General features: G+C 52.6%; 2 protein-coding genes across 16 annotated transcripts in view; both read right to left on the bottom strand.

Moving 5' to 3' along the window:
• Positions 1–19,515, bottom strand: part of TUBGCP6 (tubulin gamma complex component 6) — a 32,715-nt gene extending 13,200 nt beyond the window's left edge. For all 5 annotated transcript variants that reach the window (XR_015556322.1, XM_087448702.1, XM_087448705.1 and 2 more), the window contains exons 1-4: positions 18,473–19,515; positions 17,158–17,321; positions 12,741–12,951; positions 248–421 (exon numbers count right to left, since the gene is read on the bottom strand). Coding sequence is in view for 4 of the 5 variants with exons in the window: in XM_087448702.1 (XP_087304828.1) it covers positions 248–421; positions 12,741–12,951; positions 17,158–17,321; positions 18,473–19,213 (1,290 nt within the window). In the remaining variant the exon portion in view is untranslated. The remainder of the gene's footprint in view (positions 1–247; positions 422–12,740; positions 12,952–17,157; positions 17,322–18,472) is intronic.
• A 207-nt stretch (positions 19,516–19,722) lies between these two features.
• On the bottom strand, positions 19,723–27,036 carry HDAC10 (histone deacetylase 10). 11 transcript variants are annotated; one of them, XM_087448692.1, is made up of 19 exons: positions 25,000–25,370; positions 24,796–24,930; positions 24,464–24,560; positions 24,109–24,206; positions 23,907–24,011; positions 23,677–23,745; positions 23,371–23,497; positions 23,144–23,209; positions 22,895–22,954; positions 22,730–22,819; positions 22,468–22,574; positions 22,327–22,394; positions 21,984–22,248; positions 21,778–21,862; positions 21,298–21,389; positions 21,098–21,154; positions 20,739–20,817; positions 20,346–20,528; positions 19,723–20,259 (listed from the first exon to the last, which is right to left on the bottom strand). In XM_087448692.1, exons 1-19 carry the CDS (start codon positions 25,056–25,058, stop codon positions 19,729–19,731), a joined length of 2,373 nt encoding a protein of 790 aa, XP_087304818.1. In that variant the 5' UTR covers positions 25,059–25,370; the 3' UTR covers positions 19,723–19,728. The 11 variants fall into 11 exon arrangements, with proteins under 11 accessions (XP_087304818.1, XP_087304813.1, XP_087304821.1 ...); XM_087448687.1 differs by having other exon boundaries at positions 22,895–23,209; positions 25,000–25,372; XM_087448695.1 differs by having other exon boundaries at positions 19,723–19,950; positions 20,100–20,259; positions 21,984–22,394; positions 22,895–23,209; positions 25,000–25,371.
• Between the last annotated feature and the right edge of the window lie 142 nt (positions 27,037–27,178).

Genomic DNA, 27,178 nt, shown 5'->3' with positions numbered 1-27,178 from the left:
GTGTTGGCCACACCTGCCTCCCACTGGCCCATGGCCCAAACACGTCCCCCCTAGTCTCCAGTGAAATGACGGACGAGGTATACACGGTCACCCCATTCCCAAAGAGTAACTCTCGGGTTTCAGATGTTACCGAGGAAACAAAAGGTTTGGACTCAGTGTCCTGGGGTAGGACCTCTGCAGCTCTCTTTTCCAGAAATTACGCAGTTCTCATGAAGACGCCTGACAGCCGGGAGGCTGAGGGCCGTACCTGGAATACGAGGCCTTTGCTGCATGCGGAGTCCAGTACAGGCTGCAGGGAGAAATGGCTCAGGCGCGCATAGTGGGTCCCGCACTCGGCCACCTCCGAGAGGAGGCTGCTGATGCTCTCGGGGGATGCTCCCGATACATGGACGCCCCGCTTCACCACGAAGGCCTGAGCTGGCTGGACAGGGCAAAGGAGAAGTCACTGAGGCCAGGCATCCAGCGCCCAACGTGGTGCCACATCCCCTTCCACCCATGCACCCAACCACGGCACTGCACCGAGTGCCTCCAAGACTGGGCACCCCAAGCCAACACAAACGGGAAGTTCCACAGCACAAAGCAGAGAGCCACACGGCGCACCTGAACTGTCCCAGCCCTAGTATAAAAACAGATAGAAACTACAAGTATAACTTCTCACTGACCACATGAAAAAGAACATGTTTAAAATGACAAGCCAACTGCAGAGAAGGTGTGGGAAAACAGAACACCATCCACACCCCACAAGACGTGCACACAAGAACAGCCTTCTTGAGGGCAGAGGCCTCACAAACGTGCTTGCCATCAGATCTGTAATCCGACTCCTAGGGATGCGTCCAAAGGAAATGATGGAAGATGTACACACACATTTGTCACAGCAAGTTCCCCACAATAGTGTTTACAGAGAACAGAAACAACCCGAGACAGAGCTGATTACAATAAGAACGTACGGGATGCAGGGAAGGCAGAGTGAAGAGGAAAACTTATAGTGGTAAGTGCCTACATTAAAAAGGAGAAAGGTCTCAAATAACTGCGTTGTGCATCTATGGAGATAGAAAAGAAGAGCAAACTAAACCCAAAGCCAGAGGAAGAGAAATCATAAAAACTAGAGCAGAGATAAATAAAATAGAGAATAGAAACAACAGAAAGAATCATGCAACCAAAAGTTGGTTCTTTGAAAAGATCAACAAAATTGACAAACCTTTAGCTGGACTGACTAGAAAAAAAAGAGAAGACTCAAATTACTAAAGTCAGAAATGAACGTGGGGGGCTGGCCCCGTGGCTTAGCGGTTAGGTGTGCGCGCTCTGCTGCTGGCGGCCCAGGTTCAGATCCTGGGCACACACCAACACACCACTTCTCGGGCCATGCTGAGGCCACGTCCCACATACAGCAACTAGAAGGATGTGCAGCTATGACATACAACTATCTGCTGGAGCTTTGGGGGAAAAATAAATAAATAAAACTAAAAAAAAAAAAAAAAGAAATGAACGTGGGGACATCAGTACTGATTTTATAGAAATAAAAAGATTCAGAAGAAAATGCCATGAACAGTCGGATGCCAACAAATTGGATAACCTAGACGAAACAGACAGATTCCTGAAACACACAAAGTAGCAAAACTGACTCAGGAAACAGAAAATCTCAACAGACCTATCATGAGTAGATGGGATTACTAACCAAAACCCTCCTGTACGTGACTGCCTGACACTACGCTCTTGATGCCGAGGCGTCCACGTCAAAGATATCCATCTCAAATAAACACGTTGCTAGTGACCCGACCAGACCAGGAGCTGGGCCACCCCACCCATGAAGCTCCCCTTTCAGAAAGCCTGGGTGACACATAACCGACCCCTCAACTGACCCCACTTCTACCTTCCTGTGCCCTAATTCCCACGAAACCCTAGCCCTCACCCTCGGGCCCTAATAAAGGCAGAGCCCCAGATCCACTGTCTCTCTCTCTCTACCTGTGACCTCATTGTGCGGCCCTGGGCAGGCCGTGTACCCTCTAAGACCTGTGAGTAATAAACCTTGTTCTTCCAAGTGCCCTGATGATTTCTTGCTGAGGTGTGTCCTGCCATCATAATAAGAGCCACAAGGACCCTGAATAGCCAAAGCCATCCTGAGAAAAAAGAGCAAAGCAGGAGGTATCATGCTCTCTGATTTCAAAATACACTACAAAGCTATTGTAATCAAAACAGCATGGTACTGTCAGAAAAACAGACACACAGATCAATGAAACAGAATTGAGAACCCAGAAATAAACCCACACATCTATGGACAGTTAATTTTTGACAAGAGAGCTAAGAACACGGGGCCGGCCCCATGGCACAGCAGTTAAGTGCGTGTGCTCCGCTGCTGGCGGCCCGGGTTCGGATCCTGGGCGTGCACCGATGCACCGCTTGTCAGGCCATGCTGTGGCAGCGTCCCACATAAAGTGGAGGAAGATCAGCATGGATGTTAGCTCAGGGCCAGTCTTCCTCAGCAGAAAGAGGAGGATTGGCATGGATGTTAGCTCAGGGCTGATCTTCCTCACAAAAAAAAAAAGAGAGCGAGCCAAGAACATACAGTGGACAAAGTAAAATCTCTTCAATAAATGGTGTTGGAAAACTAGACAGCCACATGCAAAAGAAAGCAGACCATTAACACCACAGACAAAAACTAACTCAGAATGGATTAAAGACTTGAACATAAGACCTAAAACCATAAAGCTCCTAGAAGAAACCATAGGCAGTACGCTCTTTGACATTGGTCTTAGCAGTATCTTTTCCAATACCATGTCTACTCAGGCAAGGGAAACAAAAGAAAAAATAAATGGGACTACATCAAACTAAAAAGCTTCTGCAAAGCAAAGGAAACCATCAACAAAACAAAAAGACAACCCACCAAGTGGGAGAAAATACTGGCAAATCGCAAATCATATATCTGACAAGGGGTTAATTTCCAAAATATATAAAAAACTCATACAACTCAACAACAAAAAAATGAACAACCTGATCAAAAAATGGGCAGAGCATCTGAACAGACATTTTTCCATACAGATGGCCAACAGGGACATGAAAAGATGTCAGCATCACTAATTATCAGGGAAATGCAAATCAAAACTACAATGAGATATAACCTCACACCCGTCAGAATGGCTATAATGAACAAGACAAGAAATAACAAGTGTTAGAGTAGATGTGGAGAAAAGGGAACCCTCATTCACCACTGGTGGGAGTGTAAACTGGTGCAGCCACTATGGAAAACAGATTTCTCAAAAAATTAAAAATAGAAATACCATACGATCCAGCTATTCCACTACTGGGTATTTATCCAAAGAACATGAAATCAACAATTCAAAGAGATTTATGCACCCCTATGTTCACTGCAGCATTATTCACAATAGCCAAGATGTGGAAGCAACCCAAGTGCCCATCGAATGATGAAGGGATAAAGCTGTGGTGTATATATACAATGGAATACTACCCAGCCATAGAAAAGACAAAATCATGCTATTTGCGACAACATGGATGGACCTTGAGGGTACTATGCCAAGTGAAATAAGTCAGACAAAGAAAGACAAATATTGTATGACTTCATTCATATGTGGAAGATAAACACATGGATAAGGAGAACAGATTAGTGGTTACCAGGGGGGAAGGGAGTGGGGGCTCGGCAAAAGCGGTAAAGAGGCACATGTGTATGGTGATGGATAAAAACTAGACTATTGGTAGTCAACACGATGCAGTCTATACAGAAACTGGAATATAATAATGTACACCTGAAAGTACACAATGTTATAAGCCAATATGAACTCAATAAAATTTTTAAGAAAAAGAACCACAGGGCCAGCCCAGCGACAACACTGGCCCCTCGGTGGTGGGGGCTCACCAGTAAACACAGGCCAAGTGAGTGCCTCAGACACTCCCACCCCACAGCATCACTATTCACAGGCTGGGACCAACACAACACCTTCCAACAGGTTAAGATGGTAAATGTTACGTTACGTGTATTTTACGAAAAATAAAAACAACAAAAATGCTCACAACAAAGAAAAGCTCAGCACCAGATAGCTGTACCAGTGAATTCTACCAAATAAATAAAGAACTAGCACCAATTGTTCTCAAACTCTTCCAAAAACTGAATAGGAGAGACCACTTTCTAATTCTAAGAGGGCAGCATTGCCCCGATTCCAAAGGAAGATAAAGACATTACAGGAAAGAAGACTATAGGCCAATATCCCTTATGAACACAGATGCAAAAATCCTGGATAAAATACTAACAAACCAAACCAGCAGGGCTGGCCCATGGCTTAGCGGTTAAGTGCGCGCGCTCCGCTACTGGCGGCCCAGGTTTGGATCCTAGGCGCGCACCGACGCACCGCTTCTCCAGCCATGCTGAGGCCGCGTCCCACATACAGCAACTAGAAGGATGTGCAACTATGACATACAACTATCTACTGAGGCTTTAGGGGAAAAAAAAAAGGAGGAGGATTGGCAATAGATGTTAGCTCAGAGCCAGTCTTCCTCAGCAAAAAGAGGAGGATTAGCATGGATGTTAGCTCAGGGCTGATCTTCCTCACAAAAACAAAAACAAACAAAAAAACCCAGCAGCATTTTAAAAGAATTATATACCATGACCAAGTGGATTTTATTGCAGGAATGCAAGGGTAGTTCAACATACAAAAATCAACATATTAAACCACATTAATAGAATGGAGGAAAAAAACCATAAAATTATCTCAACTGATGCAAAAAAAAAGCACTTGAGAAAATCCAACACACTTTCAAGATAAAAATGCTCAATTGGGGCCATCCTGGTGGCATAGTGGTTAAGTTCGCGTGCTCCGCTTTGGTGGCCTGGGGTTCGTGGGTTTGGATTCTGGGCGTGGACCTACACACTGCTCATCAGGCCATGCTGTGGCAGCAACCCACATACAAAAGTAGAGAAAGACTGGCACAGATGTTAGCTCCTCAACGTGATAAAGTATGAAAAACCCACAGGTAACATCCTACTCAATGGTGAAAGAGGAAGCTTTTCCCCTAAGATCAGAAACAGGACAAAGATGCCTGCTTTCACCACTTATGTTCAATAGTACTGGAAGTCCTAGCCAAAGCAATTAGGCAAGAAAAAAAAAAAAAGATATCTAAATTCAAAGCAAGAAGTACAATTATCTATTTGCAGATGACATAATATTATATATAGAAAACTCTAAGGAATCCACAAAAAACTGTGAGAACTAATAAACAAATTCAGCAGGCTACAAAATCAACAGAAAAATCAGCCGTATTTCTATACACTAGCAATGAAAAATCTAAAAGGAAATTAAGAAAATAATTCTAGGGCCGGCCCTGTGGCTTAGCGGTTAAGTACGTGCGCTCTGCTGCTGGCGGCCCGGGTTCAGATCCCGGGCCCGCACCGATGCACCGCTTCTCCGGCCATGCTGAGGCCGCGTCCCACATACAGCAACTAGAAGGATGTGCATCTATGACGTACAACTATCTACTGGGGCTTTGGGGGGAAAAACAAATAAATAAAATTAAAAAAAAAAAAGAAAAGAATTCTATTTACAATAGCAATATAAGAATAAAATACTTAGGAATAAATTTAACCAACAAGGCAAAAAGACTTGTTACAGTGAAAACTGTGATAACTATAAAATATTGCTGAAAGATATTAAAAACCGAAATAAATGGAAAGACATTCATGTTTATGGACTGGAATACAGTCATGAATCACTAAATGTTCTCAGAAATGCATTGGTAGGCAACTTTATCCTTGTGCAAACATCACAGAGGGTACTTGCACAAACCTGGATGGTGTAGCCTCTACACACCTAGGCTGCGTGGTCTAGCCTATTGCTCCTAGGCTACAAACCTGTGCAGCATGTTACTGTACTGAATACTGTAGGTAGCTGTAACACAATGGTAAGTATTTGCATATCTAAACAGAAAAGGTACAGTAAAAATAAGGTATAAAAGATAAAAAATAGTACACCTTATAGGGCACTTACCATGAATGGAGCCTGCAGGAGTGGAGGTTGCTCTGGGTGAGTCGGTGAGTGAGTGGTGAGTGAATGTGGAGGCCTAGGACACTAGTGTACACTACTGTAGACTTATAAACACTGTACACTTAGGCTACACTAAATTTATTAAAAAAAGTTTTCTTGGGGCCGGCCCCATGGCTTAGCGGTTAAGTACGCGCGCTCCACTACTGGCGGCCCGAGTTCGGATCCTGGGCGCGCACCGACACACCGCTTCTCCGGCCGTGCTGAGGTGGCGTCCCACATACAGCAACTAGAAGGATGTGTAACTATGACATACAACTGTCTACTGGGGCTTTGGGGAAAGAAAAAAAAAGGAGGAGTATTGGCAATGGATGTTAGCTCAGAGCTGGTCTTCCTCAGCAAAAAGAGGAGGATTAGCATGGATGTTAGCTCAGGGCTGATCTTCCTCACACACACACACAAAAAAAGTTTTCTTTCTTCAATAATAAATTAGCCTTAGCTTACTGTATCTTTTTTATTTTATAAACTTTTAAAATTTCTTTAACTAAGTGTAATAACAGCTTAAAACACAAACACATTGTATAGCTGTGCAAAAATATTTTATTTCTTTGTGTCCTTATTATATATGCTTTTTTCTATTTTTAAAATTTATTTTATTTCATTTTTTCACTTTTTAGACTTTTTTGTTAAAAACTAAGACACAAACATACACGTTAGCCTAGGCCTACATGGGGTTAGGACCATCACTATCACCGTCTTCCTTGTCTACTTCCTATCACCTCCACATCTTGTCCACTGGAAGGTCTTCAGGGGCAGTAACATGCATGGAGCTGTCATCTCCTATGATAACAATGCCTTCTTCTGGAATATCTCCTGAAGGACCTGCCTGAGGCTCTCCTTGAGGAGGTGTCACTCTTTTCAGAAATACGTCCATGGTGGTTTGCCTGGTTTGTTTCTTTTTTTCATCACGGATTTGCTTGTAAGCAGATAATGTACAATGAACATTCCTCTCTATTAATGAAAACCTTTCGATGTTGGAGTCCATGTTTTCAAACTTTTTAAGGAGCTTGTTGAGGTCTGCAAAAGCTTCTGCCAAATCCTTCACTGTGAATTTTCTTGGGGGTTCTTCTTCTCCCGCAGTTTTTTTTCTTGCCTCTTCAACTATGCATTCCTGTTCTAGTTCCAATAACTCCTCATTAGTCAATTCCTCAGGAACCACCTCTAGGAGCTCCTCAATGTCATCCTCATCCACACCCAAGTTCAAGTTGTTTGCCACCTCAGCCACAGTACTACTGACTTTTGCAACCTCCTCATCCTTGGTAAATCCTTTGAAGGCATGGACAAACCTCCTGAGTGTCTTCTTCCAGATGCCATTCATACACTCCTTGGTGACATCACCCCAAACCCAAGCAAGGTTCCTGATGCAGTCGTAGATGTTGTAATCCTTCCAGAATTGCACCAGTATCTTCTCAGTGTCTTCCTCGGTTGCAGCAATAGCCTGGGCAAAGGTCCTCCTCAGGTGGTAGGCCTTAAAAGCTGCTGTAACTCCTTGATCCATTGGTTGGATCAAAGAGGTGGTGTTTGGAAGGAGAAACACTGCTTAGACATTGGGACAAAGATCACCAATAAAAGGAGGATGCCTGAGAGTATTATCAAGAATAAGCAAAATCTTGAAAGGTACGTTATTCTCCAAGCAGTACTCCTCCATTTCACTGGCAGAGCAATCCAGGAGGGCATCTTGGGAGAGGAGCTAGGTCATCCATGACTTTTTTTTTTTTTTTTAAAGATTTTTTTATTTATTTTTTGCCCCCAAAGCCCCAGTAGATAGTTGTATGTCACAGCTGCACACCCTTCTAGTTGCTGTATGTGGGACTCGGCCTCAGGCTGGACAGAGAAGCGGTGCCTCGATGCGCACCCGGGATCCGAACCCGGGCCGCCAGCATCGCAGCGCGCGCACTTAACCACCAAGCCACAGGGCCGGCCCATCCATGACTTCTTATTGCTCCTGTAGACACTGGCAGTGTGTGCTTATTGATATGCTTGAAGACCCTGGGGTTCTCACTGTGCCAGATCACAAAGGGTTTCCATTTGTAGCCTGCAACATTGCCCCCAAGCAAGACTTGCCCCCAAGTTATCCTGTCCTTAAAAGCCTGGAAACTCGGCATTGACTTGGCCTCCTTATGGATGAAAGTCCTCTCAGGCATCTGTTTACAGAATAGGAAGCTTTCATCCATATTGAATATTATCTCTGCCAAGAAATTCTTCTCTACAACCAGCTTATCTAGAGTTTCCAAAAATTCTTCAGCTGCCTTCACATCAGCACCCACAGACTCACTACTCACGTTCACATTATGTAATAAATAATGATTCTTGAATCGTTTAAACTACCCAGAGCTAAGAGAAAATTCAATATTGTAGTCAGGTCCAGCTTTTTCTTTCAATATCGCAAACAGACTCTTTGCTCTGGCTGTAATCTCTGTGATGTTGAGAGGGATATGCTTCTGTGTCTGGTCTTCAATCCTGGTCATCAGAAGTTTCTCCATGTCTGATACAGGCCCTTCACAAATTTTTGTTAGTCTCATAGCCTGCAATGAAGCGGATACTTTAACAGTGTCCGTCACTTTGTTATTGTTCTTCAAGATCGTAGCTATGGTGGAAGGGGACACACCTAACTGGTGAGCAATAACCATCACTGATTTTCCATCTTCGTAGTCTTAATCACTTTTTATTTTGATTCCAGGTCAGTCACTTGATGTGGCTTCTTACTGGCAACATTAGCTGTGGATTTTGTATGCTTAGGGGCCATGATGAACAAAACAATACAAGATTAAATCAAGCACAAGAGAAAATGATGCGATCAAGAGACACAGCAAACACAAGATGTGTGAGGCTGCTGCCAGCGTAACACAGCATATTGGGGTTTGTTTGTGTTTTTTTTTGGTGAGGAAGATTGGCCTTGAGCTAACATCTGTGCCAATCTTTCTCCAGTTTGTATGTGGGATGCCACCACAGCATGGCCTGATGAACGATATGTAGGTCTGCGCCCGGGATCTGAACCCGCGAACCCCAGAAGCAGAGACCGTGAACCCAACCACTACACCACTAGGCCGGCCCCACAGTGTTTTACAGTGAGCTTTTTTTTTATGAATAGAAAGAGTACACTGTAAAATAATGATAAAAAGTATAGTATAGTACATAAACCAGCAACATAGTCGTTTGTTATCATTATTGAGTATAATGTACTGTACACAATTGTATGTGCTATACTTTTATACAACCCGCAGCGCAGGTTTTACACCACAAACACGTGAGTAATGCATTGCGCTATGACAGCTACGATGTCATAAGTGGTAAGAATTTTTCAGCTCCATTCTAATCTCATGGCACCACCATCATATATGCCGTCTGTCACTGACTGAAACGTCGTTATGTGGCACATGACTGTATTTCATATTGTTAGGATAATAATGCTACTCAAAGCAATCTATGAATTCAATGCAATCTCTATCAATATCCCAATGGTGTTTTTTGCAGAAATAGAAAAACCCATCCTAAAATTCATATAGAATTGCAAGGGGCCTTGAATAACTAAAACAATCTTGAAAAAGAAGAAAAAAGTTGGGGCCGGCCCCGTGGCTTAGCGGTTAGGTGCGCGCGCTCCACTGCTGGCTGCCCGGGTTCGGATCCCGGGTGCGCACTGACGCACCGCTTCTCCGGCCATGCTGAGGCCGCGTCCCACGTACAGCGGCTGGAAGGATGTGCAGCTATGACATACAACTATCTACTGGGGCTTTGGGGGAAAATAAATAAATAAATAAACATTAAAAAGAAGAAAAAAGTTGGAGGACTCACACTCCCCGAGCTCAAAACTTACTACAAAGCTACAGTGCTCAGGGCCGGCCCCGTGGCTTGGTGGTTAAGTGAGCGCGCTCCACTGCTGGCGACCCGGGTTCGGATCCCGGGCTCACACCAACGCGCTGCTTCTCTGGCCATGCTGAGGCCGCGTCCCACATACAGCAACTAGAAGGATGTGCAGCTATGACACACAACTATCTACTGGGGCTTTGGGGGGAAAAATAAATAAATAAAATCTTTAAAAAAAAAAAAAAAAAAGCTACAGTGCTCAAGATAGTGTGGTAGAAGCCTAAGGACAGGCATACAGACGAACGGAAGAGAACAGGGTCCAGAAATAAACCCTCATCTATACGGTCAATTAATTTTCAACAAGTGGCCACGAGCATTCAACGGGGAAGAGGCAGTCTTTTCAACAAATGGTGCTGGGAAAACTGGATATCCACATGCAAAAAAGAAGGAACGTGGACCTCTATCTTACAGCGTATAGAAATATTAACTCAAAATGGATCAAACACCTAAAATTAAGGGCTAAAACTATAAAACTCATAGAAGAAAACATAGAAGTAAACCTTAACGACCTTGGATTTGTTGTTTTCTTAAATATCACAACAAAAGCCCAGGCAATAAAAAAAATAAACTGTATTTCATCAAAATGGAAAACTTTCATGCTTCAAAGGAAACTACCAAGGGCTGGCCCCATGGCTTAGTGGTTAAGTGCGTGCGCTCCGCTGCTGGCGGCCCAGGTTCGGATCCCGGGCGTGCACCAACGCACCGCTTCTCTGGCCATGCTGAGGCCGCGTCCCACATACAGCAACTAGAAGGATGTGCAGCTATGACATACAACTATCTACTGGGGCTTTGGGGGGAAAAAAAAAAAAAAAATTTAAAAAAAAAAAAAAGGAAACTACCAAGAGAGCGAAAAGACAACCAACAGAATGGGAGAAAATATGTGCAAATCACATACTGACAAGGGATTAATATCCAGAATATATAAAGAACTCCTACAACTCAACAACCCAACTCAAAAATGGGCAAAGGACTCGAATGACATTTCTCCAAAGAAGATACACAAATGGCCAACAAGCACATGGAAAAATGCTGAACATCGTTAGTCTTTATGGAAATGCAAATGGAAACCACAGTGAGGTACCACCAGTTCACATCCATTGGGACAGCTATTATTTACCAAAAAAACCCAAAAAAACTAAAAATAACAAGTGTTAGTGAGTTAGCGGAGAAATTGGAACCCTGGTACATTGCGGAGGGAATGTAAAATGGTACAGCCACTGTGGCAAACAGTTTATTGGTTCCTCAAAAAGTTAAACACAAGAGTTACCACTGGACCTAGTAATTACACTCCTAGGTATACACTTAAAAGAACTAAAATCAGGGACTGAAACAAATTCTTGTACACTCATGTTCATAGCAGCATTGTTCAAAACAGCAAAAAAGTGAAATCAACCCATGTGTCCATCAAAAGACGAACAGATAAACAAAATGTGCTATATACATACACAGAATATTATTCAGCCCTAAAAAGGAAGGAAACTGACACATGCTACAACAGGATGAACCTTGGGGACATTATGTTAAGTGACATAAACCAGTCACAAAAGGACAAATACTGATGATTCCACTCATATGAGGTCCCTAGAGTCATCAAATTCAGAGACAGAAAGCAGATGGTGGGTGCCAGGGGCTGGGGGAGGTGGATGGGAGTTCGTGTTTAATGGGACAGAGTTTCAGTTTGAGCTGATGAAAAATTTTGGAAATAGATAGGGATGATGTTTATACAACACTGTGAATGTAATTAATGCCACTGAATAGTCCACTAAAAGTGGTTAAGGTGGTAAATTTTAAGTTCTGTACATTTTACCACAATTTGAAAAAAGCAGGGGGTTGATTCCCTAGAGTAAGACCATGCACACAACTGTACACTATGGGGCCATGAAAATGGTGTTCTAGAACAGTCTCCCAGAGGGCAGCCCTCAGCACCAGCAGCGCCTGAGGGGTCTGCTAGAGAGCATGTCTCTGGGCCAACCCAGGATGTGCTTCTAGTCCACACTCAAGCAGGAGAACAGCCCACTACAGGAGAATACTTAAAATACAGGGGCCAGCCCAGTGGCGTGGCAGTTAAGCTCACGCGCTCCACTTCTGTGGCCCAGGGTTCGTGGGTTCAGGTCCTGGGGCGGACCTACGCACCACTTATCAAGCCATGCTGTGGCAGCGTCCCACATACAAAATAGAGGAAGACTGGTACAGATGTTAGCTCAGGGACGATGTTCCTCACAAAAAAAAAGACACAGAGAGAGGCTGGGCACTTACATGAAAAAAGGCGGCAGAATATGTACAAAAGGCTCCATTTTTGTAAATATATTCACTTATTTTATAAACGCCCAGAAAGATGCAAAAGGTGGCTAAACTGCAGCTACTGCCCAGAATGAGCAAGGCCCCCACCCAGTGGCCAGGAGAGAGGTGCTGTACAAGTGAGAAAAGCCAGCGACAGTCACCACACCGTGCGGCCCTTCCTGCAGGGCAGGTGCTCCTGAAGGCCACGTCTGCGCTCTGTCTGAGCACGGGGAAGGCTCGGAGGGCCCTGAGCACTTCCTCGGATGGCGTGGAAATGGTGGGTACATTTCTATTGTTTCACCGATAGCAATATACATCTTACTTCTGTTCAATTTTTAGAAGGACGTTAATAAATTAATACTTCTTAGAACTGAAATGAGAAGACTGTCACAGGAATCGCCAGCTTCCCAGCCACACCCTGCCTTGACTCTCGGGTACACGTCAGGCCGCCCCTGACTCCACTGGGCCTCATTCTGCCCCGTAAAGTGCTCACACAGTGCCGGGCTGTCAACACAGCACTGGTGTAGCTAACTCGTGCGAGCGCATCCTTACCTGGCAGAAGGAAAACGTGGCAGACACGACCCCAATCAGGACGTTCAGTGCATCCTTCACCAGCTCACACTCCTTCACCAGGACGGGCTGCGGGGCCTGCAGGAGGCCCCCACCAAGCACCTGCAGCTCCCCTTGGCGGAGCCTGCAGAACCTGTCAAAGGCGTCCCTTCCCGCCTCGGTGAGGTAGGGCTCCTCTCTGTGGCCAGGGGGGCTGTGGGAGACAGAGGAAGGGTGGTGAGCAGACAGTGCGACACGCACCTTAGCTACATGAACAAAAGGCAGGAGAAAGAGTGATTCAGAACAGTAAAATGTCTAAGAAATACAGACCAGGTGTGGGTCACAACCAACCACCCACAAACCACCCAGCCTCTCAGTCAGCATCGGGCAGGCTCGGCACTGGCTGCAATCCATCTCATCAGGACAACTCCGTGCAGAAACATGTCCAGAGGCAGCAGCAAACGCCCCACCCATCCAGCACCCATGGGGCACACAGTGGTCCTCAGGATGACCACTCACTCAAAATGTATCTTTATGTTAAAAACAAGCGCAAAGTTTGCACACCCAGGTTCATAGCAGCATTATTCACAACAGCCCAAAGGCAGAAGCAGCGCAAGTGTCCATCGACACATGAACAGATAAAGAAAATGTGGTCTAGCCACATAATGGAATACTAGCCTTAAAAAGGGAGAAAATTCTGACACATGCTCACAACGTGGATGAACCTTGAAAACATTATGCTGAGTGAAATAAGCCAGTCACAAAATGACAATTACTGTATGATTCCACTTATATGAGGTCACTAGAGTCATCAAACTCATAGAGACAGAAAGTAGATGGTGGGTGCCAGGGGCTGGGGGAGGGGGATGGGGAGCTAGTATTTAATGGGATGGAGTTCCAGTTTGGGAATGAGAAAGTCCTGGAGATGATGATCACACAACAATGTGAATTACTTAATGTCACAATTACTTAATTATCATCCTAAAAATGATTAAGATAACTTTTATGTTATGTATATTTCATCCCCCCTCCCCCCAAAAAAGCACAAAGGACAGACAAAGTCTCACGAATTCTTAGGACAAAACAGGCATGCTGAATCTTGCTGAGGGCGGCTCGGGGCATGGCAGCCTCCAGGAGCTTTCCCTCCAGAGGGCCCTGTGCTGGGGGTTCAGGAACGGCGTCCACCTAGCACAGTCACATCATTCACATGGCCAAAAACCCAGTATCGCTTTTTAAATATTCCTTTGAAAGCCATCAACCCCTACTGAAAAGTATGGAACAACTGTTCTTTTTAAATTCACTGGAGGGGCCAACCCCGTGGCATAGCGGTTAAGTGGGCACTCCGCTGCTGGTGGCCCGGGGTTCGGATCCTGGGTGTGCACCGACACACTGCTTGTCAGGCCATGCTGTGGCAGTGTCCCATATAAAGTGGAGGAAGATGGGCACGGATGTTAGCTCAGGGCCAGTCTTCCTCAGCAAAAAGAGGAGGATGGGCATGGATGTTAGCTCAGGGCTGATCTTCCTCTCACACACACACACACACACACACACACACACACACACTAAATAAATAAATATTAAAAATATTAATTAAAAAATAATAATAATAAATAAATCCACTGGAAAAAGTAATTTCTTAATAAATGAAGCCCAGGGAATACAGAACTTTCTGAAACTTCTGTTCTCATTTTCAACACCTCACCAGCTCCTTCTCCTCCCTGCCAAAAAAACCCTTATTTTTAGATCTAGCAAATGAAAAGAGTATCATTTATTTTTCAAAAACAAAAGCCGTTTTCTGCGGGGGTAACAGCTGCACACTGTAGGACATTCTAAGATCAGGATGGTGTCTGACCACCCACACGCCTTACCCCACATTAGGCACGATGTACAAGCACAGGACACCTCAGAACTTGTTAAAATCCAAGCGCTTTTTAATTGGCAGTGCACTGTAATGCGCTCCTTCCCTCTTTCAGCAAGTATCTGAGTGCAGGCGGAGCGGCCAGCGGACAAGCCCAGCCCTCACGGGGCAGCGGCTGCAGACAGAAGAAATGAAGGCACTGACTTAGAGCCCAGGACCCGGGCTCAGAGAGGGACCGGAGACTCTGGTCGGGAAGGCCCCGGAGCAGGGCTGAGCTGTGGAGCAGCAATCCTGGCAGAGGAAGAGCCTGTGCAAAAGCCCAGAGATAGGAAGAGGAGGGGCTGGTGAGTGGAGCTCTGCGGCAGGGAGGGTGGGGGCAGACAGGGTGAGGTCCCGGAAGGGTCGGCCCTCATTCCAGACCAGGGGCGGCCATGGAGCATGGCAGGCAGAGCAGTGACGTGATCTGATTTCTGCCCCTGGAAGGTGGCACTGGCCATGTGGAGGAGGGGCTGGGAGCGCAGCAGGAGCAGGGAGGCCGGTCCTGAGGAGGCCAGAGTCAGCAGGTGGCGTGCCGCCAAACCCGGACACCGGCCCATACTCCCTCGGGGCAAGAACAGCGTGATGAAAGGAAAAGCCTCTGAAGCTCCCAAGTCCTTCAAACGCCCCTCAGGACAGGTGTGCATGCCGTGGGTGCCATCCCACTTCACACATGAGCATATACGCACGCACTCTTCCAGCGTCCACCCCTGCACCACCTGGGCCACGTGCGCACCCACCTTTGGTGACTCAGAGCTGAGGGAGACAAGTCCATGGAGGAAAACACCAAATTCACACCTGTCCCAGAGAGCTCAGCCCTTAACAAAACTGCTTCCCCCAGAACGAGTGACAGACTCAGAAACAGCGAGGCCTGCGGCAGGGAGGGGAGCCTTCAGACCGACGCTGGCTCTCAGCGTGACGCTCAGGGGTCTCGAGGCGAGGGCAGAGTTTACAACCCTGGGGCTGCGGGTGGACAGAGGCTCTGCTTCTGGCAGGGCAGCAGCTTCTTAATCGCCCACAGGTCAGAGCTCATGGCCGGAAACTAGCTCGTTGCTGGGGTTTAAACTGAAACAAGTTCAAAAGATTTACCAAATGGACTTGAGAAAAAGGCCTCAGGGGTCAGGGGTCAGTGGGATCACGTTACCACTAGAACAGGCAGAGGAGCAGCCTTGGAGGATGTGCACTCGGGGCTCATGCCCAGGGATGGCATGGGCCTGGCCGGTCTCCCTGCAGAAGCTGCCCATGCTGTGTGCTGCTTGGCACAGGCTAATGCCCCAGGAGTGTTAGCTGCAATCCCCCTCAAAGGAAACACTATGGTGGCGCTCCCCACTGCTGGAGCTTTGTGGTCAGTTCTGCCTTCACAGAACACTCAGGAGATTAAATGCATTCAGAACAGGGGGCAAGGACGGAGACCTGGTGAGCCCTCATGTCTCCTAAACAGTGACCTGAAAAACTAGGCCTAGAAAAGTAGGAGCTAATAAACGAAACACCATCAGCAAATGTTTACAAAAGACAGGGGTAACTTGGTGGGCCAGTTTTAGGCATGTGAGGGGTGAGCAGAGAACAGGACGATTAGATTCATTTTGTACACACAAGACAGAACTAAGACCTAACGGGAAGTCACAGGGCAGAGAAGCCCTGCCAACACCAGTGGTGCTCAGGGAAGCCGGGAGCTGGCCGTCCCTGGAGGAGTCCACGTAGGGTAGACAACCATGCCAGGACGGCTACCCCAGCGGGCAGTGCCCACACACAACAGGCGCTTCGTAAGTGTCTACCCCAGAGCGTGTGCTCATCCGAGGGAGACCCTGCAGGAGCCCAGAGGCTGCATCAGAAGGCACTCAGCTCCCCGCTAATCCCGTTCTTTCATTCACTGCTCCCCAAACTGGTGTTCCACAGAACTGCCAGCAGGTGGGCTGTGACAAAAGGGTCCCATGACCAAACACCTGGAAATGTATGTCATGTGTCCTCTATCCCCATTCTGGAGGTTTCAAGAGACAGCAGCACATCACAGACTCTGGGAGGTCCTGAGTGCAGAGGCCTGTGGGCCGGACAAGCCCAGGGAGCGAGCTGCCGGCACCATCAGGGAAACAGCCATGACTGGAGCCTCTCGTCAGCCAGAGAGCGCCACTCTCAATCCTTCTAGATGCATACAGCAGCATGAAGGCTCTGTCAGCACCCTGAGCCTGGCACTGATCACACAGCCTGCCAGACCGCCCTCAGACCCCTGACCGGGAGCCCTCAGGGCAAGAACGTAACTCAGTTGCCAAGTGACCGTTCTGATGGCAAGTGTGGTTTGCAGAAGTCACTGGCATAGCGGGAGCCCCCAAAAAGCCTGGAAGTCCTTTCCCCTCTGCGTTTCTCTCGACACCCAGGACACAGACCATTTTGTACACTAGCTTGACTGAAACTTCCAAGTTCCTAGCCCCTTCACAGCTGTTCTAGAAACAACCGCCTGGGCTCTCTGAGAAAAGGCCCTGTTCCACGTGGGGGGAAGGGCAGTGTACTGAAAAGCAGAGGCTACCGTACCATCCAACTTGCTCCCAGCACCTCCGCTTGCTGGCCTCGTAGGTGAGCACAGCGTCCCACAGGTCGATGTCTGGAGTCATGCCTGGTTCAGACTGGGAATCAGGAGTTAAATTGGATGCTGACTGGAACCCTTCATCTTCTGACTGATCCACACTCTGAGGAACCTGGAGACCATGGGAAAGAAGGAAATAGCACGTATGCCTGAGTCTAAATGTCCCCCAAGTGTGATCAGAATTCCAGGACTTTTCCACACACGTGTTTACTCCTTACAGGAAAGACCTTGTAGAACGTTTCTATTTTTCTCAAGCAGGTATGTACTACACAATGTTTTTGCCCCCACTGAATCGTTTAAGAAGTTAAACAAATTAATTTATTAAGGTTATCGATTTCCAATTTCACACAACACATAACCCTCAATATAACTTACAATGAAATTTTTCCTGAAATGCCGCCAATCTGGAAATTCCACTTTGGGGAATACAGCACACAAAAAAATCATACTAGACACAGAAAAATTTATACACACCAAGATGTTCACAATAGCATTATTTATGTTTGGAAATAACTAAATATCTCATACTAAGGGAACGACTAATAACAGCGCATCCTTCCAGCAACATTTATAAAGCCACAGAATACAAAAGCCAATCATGATTTATTTAATAATGCAGGCAAAATCCCATTTATAGGTGAAAAAAAGTATATAAAACTGCATGTAGAGAATGAACAAATATTTTTTGCCACATGTGGCTACTGAGCACTTGAAATGTGACTTATGTGACTGAGGAACTAAACTTTATTTCATTTTAATTAACTTAAATTCAAAAGTCAACTCTAGGGCCGGCCCCGTGGCTTAGCGGTTAAGTGCGCGCGCTCCGCTGCTGGCCGCCCAGGGTTCGGATCCCCGGCGCGCACTGACGCACCGCTTCTCCAGCCATGCTGAGGCCGCGTCCCACATACAGCACCTGGAAGGATGTGCAGCTATGACATACAACTATCTACTGGGGCTTTGGGGGAAAAATAAATAAATAAATAAAATTATAAAAAAAAAACAAAAACAAAAGTCAACTCTAGAGGGCAGAGTAAGTGACTAAATACGCCGTGATAGACGAAAGATGAAAAGCAGCCTGCTGTCTTGGTGTACAGGTTGGCAGCAGCGTCGCCACCCAGGAAGGCGCATTCCAGCAGCCCTGCCTCCCCACAGCTCAGCCACAAGTGGCTTGAGAGCTATCCTACCTTTACCATGACCAAAGGAAGGTCAAAGGAGGCATTTCCAAACGCCTGAGGAGCCGGAGGCGGGAAAGCATCACTCTACCTTAATAGCCAGTCCAGAGAGGTCTGCGCTGTCTGGCACCGGGGGCAGGTCCAGGCGGACATCCATGTCGTATGTACGGCTGTGCACAAGGGCACCGAACAGCGAGACCCGGGTGTCTCTCTCAAACCTGTCACCACAAGGGTCACCATACGAGAAGAGCCCAACAGTGGGCAGGCCAGTGCCCGGCGCCGCCTCCATCACCTGAAGCGCTTTGTGGATCATGTCCTGACATAGATACTCCTCTCTGGAGATCAGAGACTGAACGTCCATCTCAAACACACTCAGGTCGTAGAAGTCGTAGCCGCTGTAGGGAACGTTTCTCCCAACGTACTTGTTGTTAAAGAAGTAGTCCCGCTTTCGCGGCAGCACTCGCGGGGGGCCACTCCCTGCCAGCTGAACCAGGAGGTCCAAAACAGAGCCCACCTCCGCAAGCGGACAGCAAGGGCCTGCTTCCAGCTCCTCCACCAGCTCCTCCAAACGGTCAGCCTCGGGGCCCAGGCCACCCACCCTCAAGTCGAAGGACAGCATGAGGATCTTGTTTTTCACCGGGAGTTTTGAGGGGTCAGGCTGCAGCCTCTGCGTCTCATCTTGAAACAGACTGGTGAAGAGAGCGTTGTAGGCCACCCTCTTGAGGCTCTGCTTCGCCCTCCTTCGGCTCACGCCGCGCTGGCCCAAGCGAGCCTTCGCGACCGGCAGGAGGGCCTCGCACAGGTCGTCGAACAGCTGGGTGATGCTGGCCATGCCCACCCTCTCGGCTCCGGGCACCTCGTGCCGCTCGGCGCCCCCTGCCCTGCGGCCGCAGAGCCCGGCTCGGCGCGGTCCCCCGGTCCGGGCCCTCAAGCCGCAGGATCCCGGCGCGGGACGAACCCGAGGACACGCTAGCGTGGGCGCACACGGCACACGTGCGGCTCCGCGGCCTTCCCGTGTCCCCGGGAGGGACGGCGAAGCAGGCGCCGCCCAAGGGGCAGTGGGGGCGGCCGGCAGGGTCCGCGGGGTCAGGCGCACGAGCCCCGCTCACAGCCTCCCGGGAAAAGCGCGCTCCCGCTCCTGCCGCCGCCGTCGCGTCACCGCCACGCGACCGGCCAGACCGTCGGAGCCGGCGCGCCGGAACTGCGTCACCGGGGAGCCGGCGGGGCGCGGAGGGGCAGGGCTGGAGCTGCCGTCCAGGGAGCGCTTCCGGCTGGGAGTCTCGGACCCGCGGCGGGGAAACTGAGGCCGGCGCGGGCTGAATCAAGCAGACGGAGTCAGGCTTTTGCTTAACTATTTATTGCCGGGGCGTGGGGGGGCAGGGCGGGCCGTCCGCGCAGGGCGGCGGGGGCGCCCAGTGGACGCAGGGCCGGTCGGGACACGGCCGCGGGCGAGCCGTGCCGGTGACGGTTAACCGGCCCTGGGGGCCAGGTGGTGGTGTCCGTCCCGGGGTGTAAAGACTTCCACCCCGGCCGACGCCAAGCTCCCAGGTCACAGCACTGGAGGAGGAGCTGGGAAGAGGTGGAGCGTCCCCTGGCACTGCCGTGAGCGGTTCCGGGCAGCACCCCACTACCCAAGGGGCAGTCTCCCCGCAGAGCTCTAAAGCAGGATGTCCCCAAGGCCCCAAGCATCCAGCCTGAGCCTTGCCCCGTAGCCTCACCGGCCACCTGCAGCATTTTCCACTGCGGCCGCAGCTGCCCTCTCAGGTGCTCCAGGGCCTGCATGTCCTCTGGGGAGGCCCTGGAGAAGGGGCCCAGGCTGGGGGGGGCCTCTCCACGGAGCACCCGGACCAGGACCCCTGCAAGCTGGGGTGTGGATTCCTGGGCCAGGGGCAGAGGTGGAAGCAGAGAGTCACTGGTCTCTCCCCACCTCCCACCCCCCAGCATGTCCCCTCTGCCCAACTCACCTCCTCCACCAGTACCAACACTCGGCCCCCTGCTGGTCCCCGCAGCAGTGCAGCCAGGAGTGCAGCTTGGGGGTTCTGCAGGCCATGGGCTGGCCCCAGTGCCACCAGCACCAGGTCAGGCTGGAAGCCATAGGCCAGGGGCAGCACCAGGGCTAGGACACAGCTCAGGAACCCACCAGTTGTCTGTGGGAGGGACAGGAGCATGGCCCCAGCCCCTCATTCAGGGGATACCCCTCCTGCCAGTTCAGGCCACCCCACCTCCCAATCTTTGGTGGGCAACTACACCTGCAGTCCCATCAGGAAGCCAGGAAGGACAGATGAAGCCCAGGGGCCTGGCCCTCATGACGATGCCAGTGAGCAGCAGCTGCCCTGCCCTGTGACATCACCACTCACCTCTGGTAGTGGTATGGAGACGTGGAACATGGACAGGGCAGCTGCCTCCTTGCCCCTGATATTCAGCCATAGATTCCTCCTTCCAGGGAAGAGTGAGCACATGGACACATGTGCATGTGTGTGAGACGCTGCTCACCCTCCAGAACCCAGACTTCAGAAGGGGAGGTAGAGAGCTTGGGGGGGACAGGTGCTAGGACTGCTGACCCTCTATGCTGGAGACTCTCCTGGCATTGCTCCCAAGGGCCCCTCTACCAAATTCTAGCTGTAGAAGACTCCCCCCACCCATCACGCCTGGGGACCCAGGGTCATGTGCCCACTCACAGGCAGGATTGGACATACACATGACCCAGGAGTCATACCCATCATCGGCAAGGTCTAGGGGCCGATCCAGCTGTCCCACAGCCACACAGAGCAGCCTAGAGGAAGAGTCGGCCCCAGGACAGGCTGCACTCACCCCTCCTGGAGTCCATTCCCAGAGCCCTCCCCATGTGGCTAGCCAGGGCAGGAGATGCCCTTGGGCCATTCCCTCAGAGGCTCAGGCTGGCCAGGTGAGGCTCACCTCTGGGCTCCATGAGACAGGCCACACCGAATGGCCACATCCAGGGTGGCAGCTGCAGCAGGGGCCGGGGTGGCTGCGATGCCGCTGCTCACCTGTGGAGTGAATAACAGCAGTGGAGGGCAATTCCCAAAAAGGTAAACAGACCCAAACATCCCTTCTTTGGCCCTTGTCCACGTGGCTGTCATCTGTATACACTGAAGTCAAATTGTTCTACTTTTGAAAATAAGATGTTTAAAACCACACCTTAAGTCACCCCCTTCACCGTTCTGCCAAAGAGTATTTAGTTGAGGGAACTGAGGAGGGGTGCTCAAGAACCCCGTCCCTGGGGGCTATTCTAGAAGGGGTCCTGGGCACAAGGCCACACTCGTGTCGTGGTTCTGCACCACCCAGTCCTCCCCTGGACAGGCCACCCATCACGGGTAGGTCCTGGGCCCTGCCCCTGGCTCCACAGCCACCCCCGCCCCTCCCAGGTGCCCCTACCTGCCCATCCAGGATCCCATCCAAGAGATACAGGACCTTCCCGAGTGCAGTGAGGGCCTTGTCCTGGGCCAAGGCCTCATGTGGCCTGTGGTGGGCAAACCAGAGGGACACATGGATATAGGGTGACACAGAGACCACAGGTGAGTCACACACAGGCATATGGGTGGACACAGCCCCACCCCTCTCCCCAGGCCCACTCTGCCCACCTGGCCCAGACCTGCGTCTCCTCCTGTGGGGCTGACCCCTCCTGATGGAGGACATCAGGGGGCAGGAGCAGTGCTGCATCCAGCGCAGTCAGGGCAACAGCTGTGCGGACGGAGGGCGTGGGGTGGAGGCGCAGCTGGTCCAGGAGGGAGCTCAATGCAGCCACGGCCTGGGCTGCTGCTGCCTTGAATTCGGGCCCGCCAGGCAACAGAGGTGAGAGCCTCCCCTCTGGGGAGCCGGTGCTGGGACTCAGTACAGGGGCCACATCTAGAGGTGGTTCAGAGTTACTGCCACTTACTGGGAGCCGGAGGTGTGATCCCACCTCCCAGCCCAGGCCACAATGACCTTGCTCCTGGAGGCTCATCCAGTGAGGAGCCTGGGCTGCCCGGACACTCTGGATGGACTCCAGGGCGCTGCAGGGACAGGCAGGAGTAGTGAGGCCTGGCCTCATGCCCCCAGCCCTTCCCACCCTCCTGCCCCTCGCACCTGCGATGCGGCTCCATGCACCCTGACAGGGGTGGGACAGGGTCACCCAGCAGTGCCTGTACCATCATGCACACCGACTGAGAGAGCGACTCCAGGTGGTAGCCACCCTGGAAGGTGGAGGAGGGCAGAGATGTGACTGGGGAAGGGGGTCATTGGGGCAGGATGTTGCCATCCCAGGCAGGACGCCATACCCATGCAGCAGACCCCCTCTGACTGCTCCTCAGCCTCTGGCCCGTGCACCCTCCCTGCTCGCCGCAGTCACCTCCAGCACGGCACAGACCCGGCCGCCAGCCAGCACCTGCAGCAGCTGCGTGAGGTGGGCAAAGCACTCTGGCGTGGCCTGCATCTGCCCCTGGAATCAGAGCCAGTGTGAAGGGGGCCTGGCCCGGGACCCCAGGAGCCCTCCCCAGCCAGGCTAGGCCCTCACCTCGGGATCCCCAACCGCTGAGTCAAATCCTGCTGCGACTAGCACCAGCTCAGGGTCAAACTGTGGGCAGGGCCAGTGGAGAGGAGCAGGAAAGAGGCTGGAGCAGGGACAGAGGAGGCCCCTCCAGAGAGACCCTCCCCACCCACCTGGGCTTTGTTCCACTCTGATGGAGTTGACAGGACTCTGGGCACCGAATACCCCCTCCCACCCTCCTGCCATCGAGACCACCCCAACGCCCCACGCAGTCACCTCAAAGGCCAGGGGGAGCAGCACGTGCAGGAAGGCAGCCACGTAGTCAGCATTTCCCATCCCAACCTGCGGCCACAGGGTGTCAGTGTCGGGCCTCGCCAGGGGGATGTGGGGTCTTCACCCCTGGGGCCTGGCCTCTGGGGGTGACCCTGGCAGGATGCCTGGGCTCCACTCAGGAGGCCCGGAGCTGTGGGGCAGGGGAGGTGAACTGGGGGAGGGGCACGCACCTGGTTCCAGGGCAGGTTGACAGTGAAGCCGCGGCCCTGCCCCTGCCCGACAGCATCTGCATCTGATTCGCGCAGACAGGGCCAGAAGCGCCCGTGTTCGTAGCGGTGCCAGGAGAAGTAAAGGACGCTATGACAGCCAGCCGGGGTCAGAGGTCAGAGATCAGGACCCTTAGCTCCACAGCTCCTCAAAGAACCCTGATCCCTAAGCACACGGCCATGTCTCCCCCATCAGATTTTCTGAGACCAGGCTGAGCACTCCAAAGAGTTGAGTCGCATGGAAGGGTCTTGTCCCCATCCCTAGCTCACCTGGGGTCGTCCTCAAAGATATACTGGATGCCCTGGCCATGGTGGATGTCCCAGTCGACAATGAGGATCCTGGGGACAGACAGCGCTGGGGTCACTGAGGGGTGGGGCCTCCCACCTCCAGGCCAGGAGCCTGGCACAGGATGGGAAGGGGCTGGGTGGGGTCTCCTAGCAGCCGCTCCACCCTCTTCCTCTCTGGCCTGGCCCCTGCCCTGCAGCCAGCCCCCACACACCTGTGCAGCCCGTGTTTCTGCTTGGCATGTTTGGCTGCTATTGCCACATTGTTGAACACGCAGAATCCGTTGGCGGCGGCCCTCTGGCTGTGGTGCCCAGGAGGCCTGGGGGTGAGTGGGGTGCAGGAAACGTCAGGGTCATTCTGTGCCCTCACAGGCCACCCACGGGTCGGGGCGGCCAGGGGACGGGGACAGCTCTCACCTCACCAGGGCGAGCCCGTTGTGCACAGCTCCAGTCAGCACAGCGTCCACCAGCTGCAGCGCAGCCCCTGCGGCCAGCCGAGCACAGTGGAAGGTGTTCTGTGGGGGTGGGGGTGCAAGTGAGTCCCTGCCTGCTACCCTCACAGGCTCTGCCCAGGCCTGTGCCAAGCTACAGGACACCAAGCGCTGAGCAGAACAGGCTACACTATCCTAGGTGCCAGCAGCGTCAGCCGGCGGGTGTACAGGGCGTTGGCACGTTCAGGAGCACAGGGACACTGGCGGGGTCGGCAGCCATGGCCGAGAACAGGCATAGGCATGCAGATGTGTCTGGGTGGGAGTGTCCCCGGGGCACGAACCGGATGGAAGTAGATGGCATCATACTGTCCAGACAGCGCCTGGAGCTCCCTGGTGCCCAAGGCCTGGGTCCCCCGCAACATGGCCACGTACTCCGGGCTGCAGAGGGGCAGGCAGGCCAGGCAGGGGTCACCAGAGGGAGGGGAGGGAGAAGAAGGGGCTGGACCCCTGGTGGGACTGCCCACCTCACTGCTCCCTCACCCCCCCCACCCGGTGGGGAAACAGGCACGGGTTGAGGGGGAGAGGCTCTGTTTCAGAGGCAGTGGCAGGCTGGGGCCTGCCAGGTCTTAAGCAGCCTACTCCAGGGCGCGTGGCCTGCCACGCGGGGTCTGACCTGTGCACCAGGCCCAGCTCCTCCTCCGAGGCCTCTCTGGCGGCCAACCGTAGACACCTCTGCTCTAGGCCACGCTGCTGCAGGCTTTCCAGGGCTGTAGTCAGGCGCTCAGGACACTCGATCTCACACTCTGGGCTGCGTGGACAGAGAGCTTGGAGTCCAGAGCCCCCTCCCCATCCCCTGCCTCTGCCAAGTCACACTTACTCGTCCCAGAGCAGCCGGGCGGCCGTCATGTCCTCGTGGTACACAAGCGCGGTCCCCATGGCCCGGCCACCCGGGGTGGGCGGAACCCAAACGCCGCCACTCCCAGGTGAGCGCACGGCCGGTCCCCACCCTGCAGCCCCAGCGAGCAGCCCAACGCCCGGGCCAAGCGGGGGCAGCGGGCACCGAGCCTGAGCAGGTACACGCAGCCGGCGCCGGAGCGAGGCCGGGGTGGCAAGGTGGCTTCCGGCTTCCTCCGACTCGCACCCGGTACCGTCCCGCCTGCGCCGCCCAAACCCCGCCCCGAAGCGCAGCCGACGAGAGCAGGGCGGGCGGGACGGCTGGGCCCCTCTGGGCTCCTCCTCGCCGCCGCGTCCCGCCTCCGGCCCGGCTCTCCTCCCGCCCTCGGCACTCCCCTCACCGCCAGCCCCCTCCCCCGGGCCCGGCCCTCCTCCCCCCCAGCCCTCCCTCCTCTCCCCCGGGCCCAGTCTTCTCCCCTCACCCCCAGCGCCCTCCCCTGGCCGCTCTAGCTGCGGCTCCACCTCCTGCTCTGGCCGGGAACCGGGGGCAGGTGGCCGGCCTTGGTTCCCCTCCAGAGATGGGAGGGAACGGGTGTGAAGGCCGAGGGCCGGTGTGCCCGGGACCTCCGTGGGCTGTCACGGCGCCCCACCTGCGTGCACTGGACCGAGCCCTGCCATCCGCCCGTATTCCGCCCCAAACCTCCCCAGGCCCACCCTCACCGCGCAGGCCAGCGGCTCCGACGCGTCAGCTCATCGCGTCCAGCGCTGCCTCAGGCCCACCCCACCAGGCTACGCGAAGGCCTGCGAGGGGAGGAGGGCGGAGGCCGAGGGTCCGCAGGGGCAAGGCCGTGAGGCAGGAGAAAGCCCCGCCCAGGGGCGGTGGTCGTGGCTCAGCCCGGCCTGGGCTGCACCGACCGCAGCTCTGTCCCCAAGACTTAAGACGGGAGTGACAGTGTCTAAGCTCCCGAAAGACCTCTGGCCGAAGAGAGGACGAGTCGGAGGGTCAGGGTCGTGGCATAGAAGCTGGGCAGGAGCCGCCGCAGGGTAGGGCGAGGCAGGCAGGCGGGAAAAGCGACCAGTGAGGGAGGGCCTGGGCGAGGGATGAGTGAATGAACGAATGAACGAGTGGATAAGCGAGACCAGCAAGGGAGGAAGCGCGCGCACGGCCACAAAGCAAGATGGCCAGGGAGGAGGAAACCGGGAGCCGCAGCCTGAAACCCGGGGACTCTGGGACAGATCCCTGGTAGCGGGCGTGGGCGTGAGACGGGGGCGGGGCCACGGGCGGGGCCCTGGGTCTCGCCCCTGAGCCAATCACGGTGGCTTGGGGATGGCGTGCTCTGATTGGCCATGCTGGGACACGTGGCCACGAGGGGCGGGGCCTGTGGAGGGCCGCCCCGCCTGGATGCGAAGCGCGGATGGTCCGGCAGAGGTCGGCCCCGGAGGACTGGAGAACCCCTGGACAGAGCAGGCTGGTGTCCACTGTGGCAACTCGTCTGACCGTATTTGGCTGGGCCAATATGCGCATGTCCAGCCAAATTCCAAGCCAGGAGAAGGGGACAACGTGGCCCCGCCTTGGGCTCACCTGCTCGGGAGACAGGTGGGAGGAGCCAAGAAGGCCGCAGGACCCCAGAGAGCCCCTGAGCCCGCTGCCCGCCCTCGGAGACATCAGATGGCCGGCCCGGGGCTGCGCGGGCTAGACGACGGTGCGGGTGCGTGGCCAGAGGAGGGGCAGGCAGCTTGGAAAAAAAACAATTCACACTTCTGCTATGCCACTCGCGCAGACAGGCCTGGCGTGAGCCCTCCTCGGGACCCTGGCCTTGGAGAGTGAAGGGAGCCCAGACAGCTGGGACTAAGCCCCAGGTTGGACGCTAACTCCGCCCCCATGAGGCCCTGCCCTGGGTCTGGTTTCAGGATCTAAGCCATTAGAGGGAAGTCACCCCATAAGAGGGGCGGGAGCCAAGCCCTAATGTGGGGGCTCCAGGCTCCGACCTCAATGGCACAAGACAGGGGGAGCTGGGCACCAGCTTTGTGACCTAGGAGGGAGGGGGGTGCCCAGGCCCAGGGGCTCAGGAGGGGCTAAGGCTCCCAGACAGGCCTCTTTTCTCTGTGCAAGGCTGCAGATCAGAGGCCTAAAGGTGGAGATCCAGCCCAAGAATCAGAGC

The sequence above is a fragment of the Ceratotherium simum genome, chromosome 25 (genome assembly GCF_057802395.1).
Source record: "Ceratotherium simum simum isolate JZ-2026a chromosome 25, ASM5780239v1, whole genome shotgun sequence".
NCBI lineage: Eukaryota > Metazoa > Chordata > Mammalia > Perissodactyla > Rhinocerotidae > Ceratotherium > Ceratotherium simum.
The sequence above is the reverse complement of the archived record's forward strand: the minus strand, read 5'-3'. Positions and strand labels throughout refer to the sequence as shown.

Coding starts and splice junctions, on each gene's coding strand:
- HDAC10 (XM_087448684.1), bottom strand. CDS start 25,058: ATGGGGACCGCGCTTGTGTACCACGAGGACATGACGGCCGCCCGGCTG. Junction 21,863..21,983: donor GAGACGCAGGTCTGGGCCAG/GTGGGCAGAGTG, acceptor TGCCCACCACAG/GCCACATGAGGCCTTGGCCC. Junction 20,529..20,738: donor TCTCCATACCACTACCAGAG/GTGAGTGGTGAT, acceptor TCCCTCCCACAG/ACAACTGGTGGGTTCCTGAG.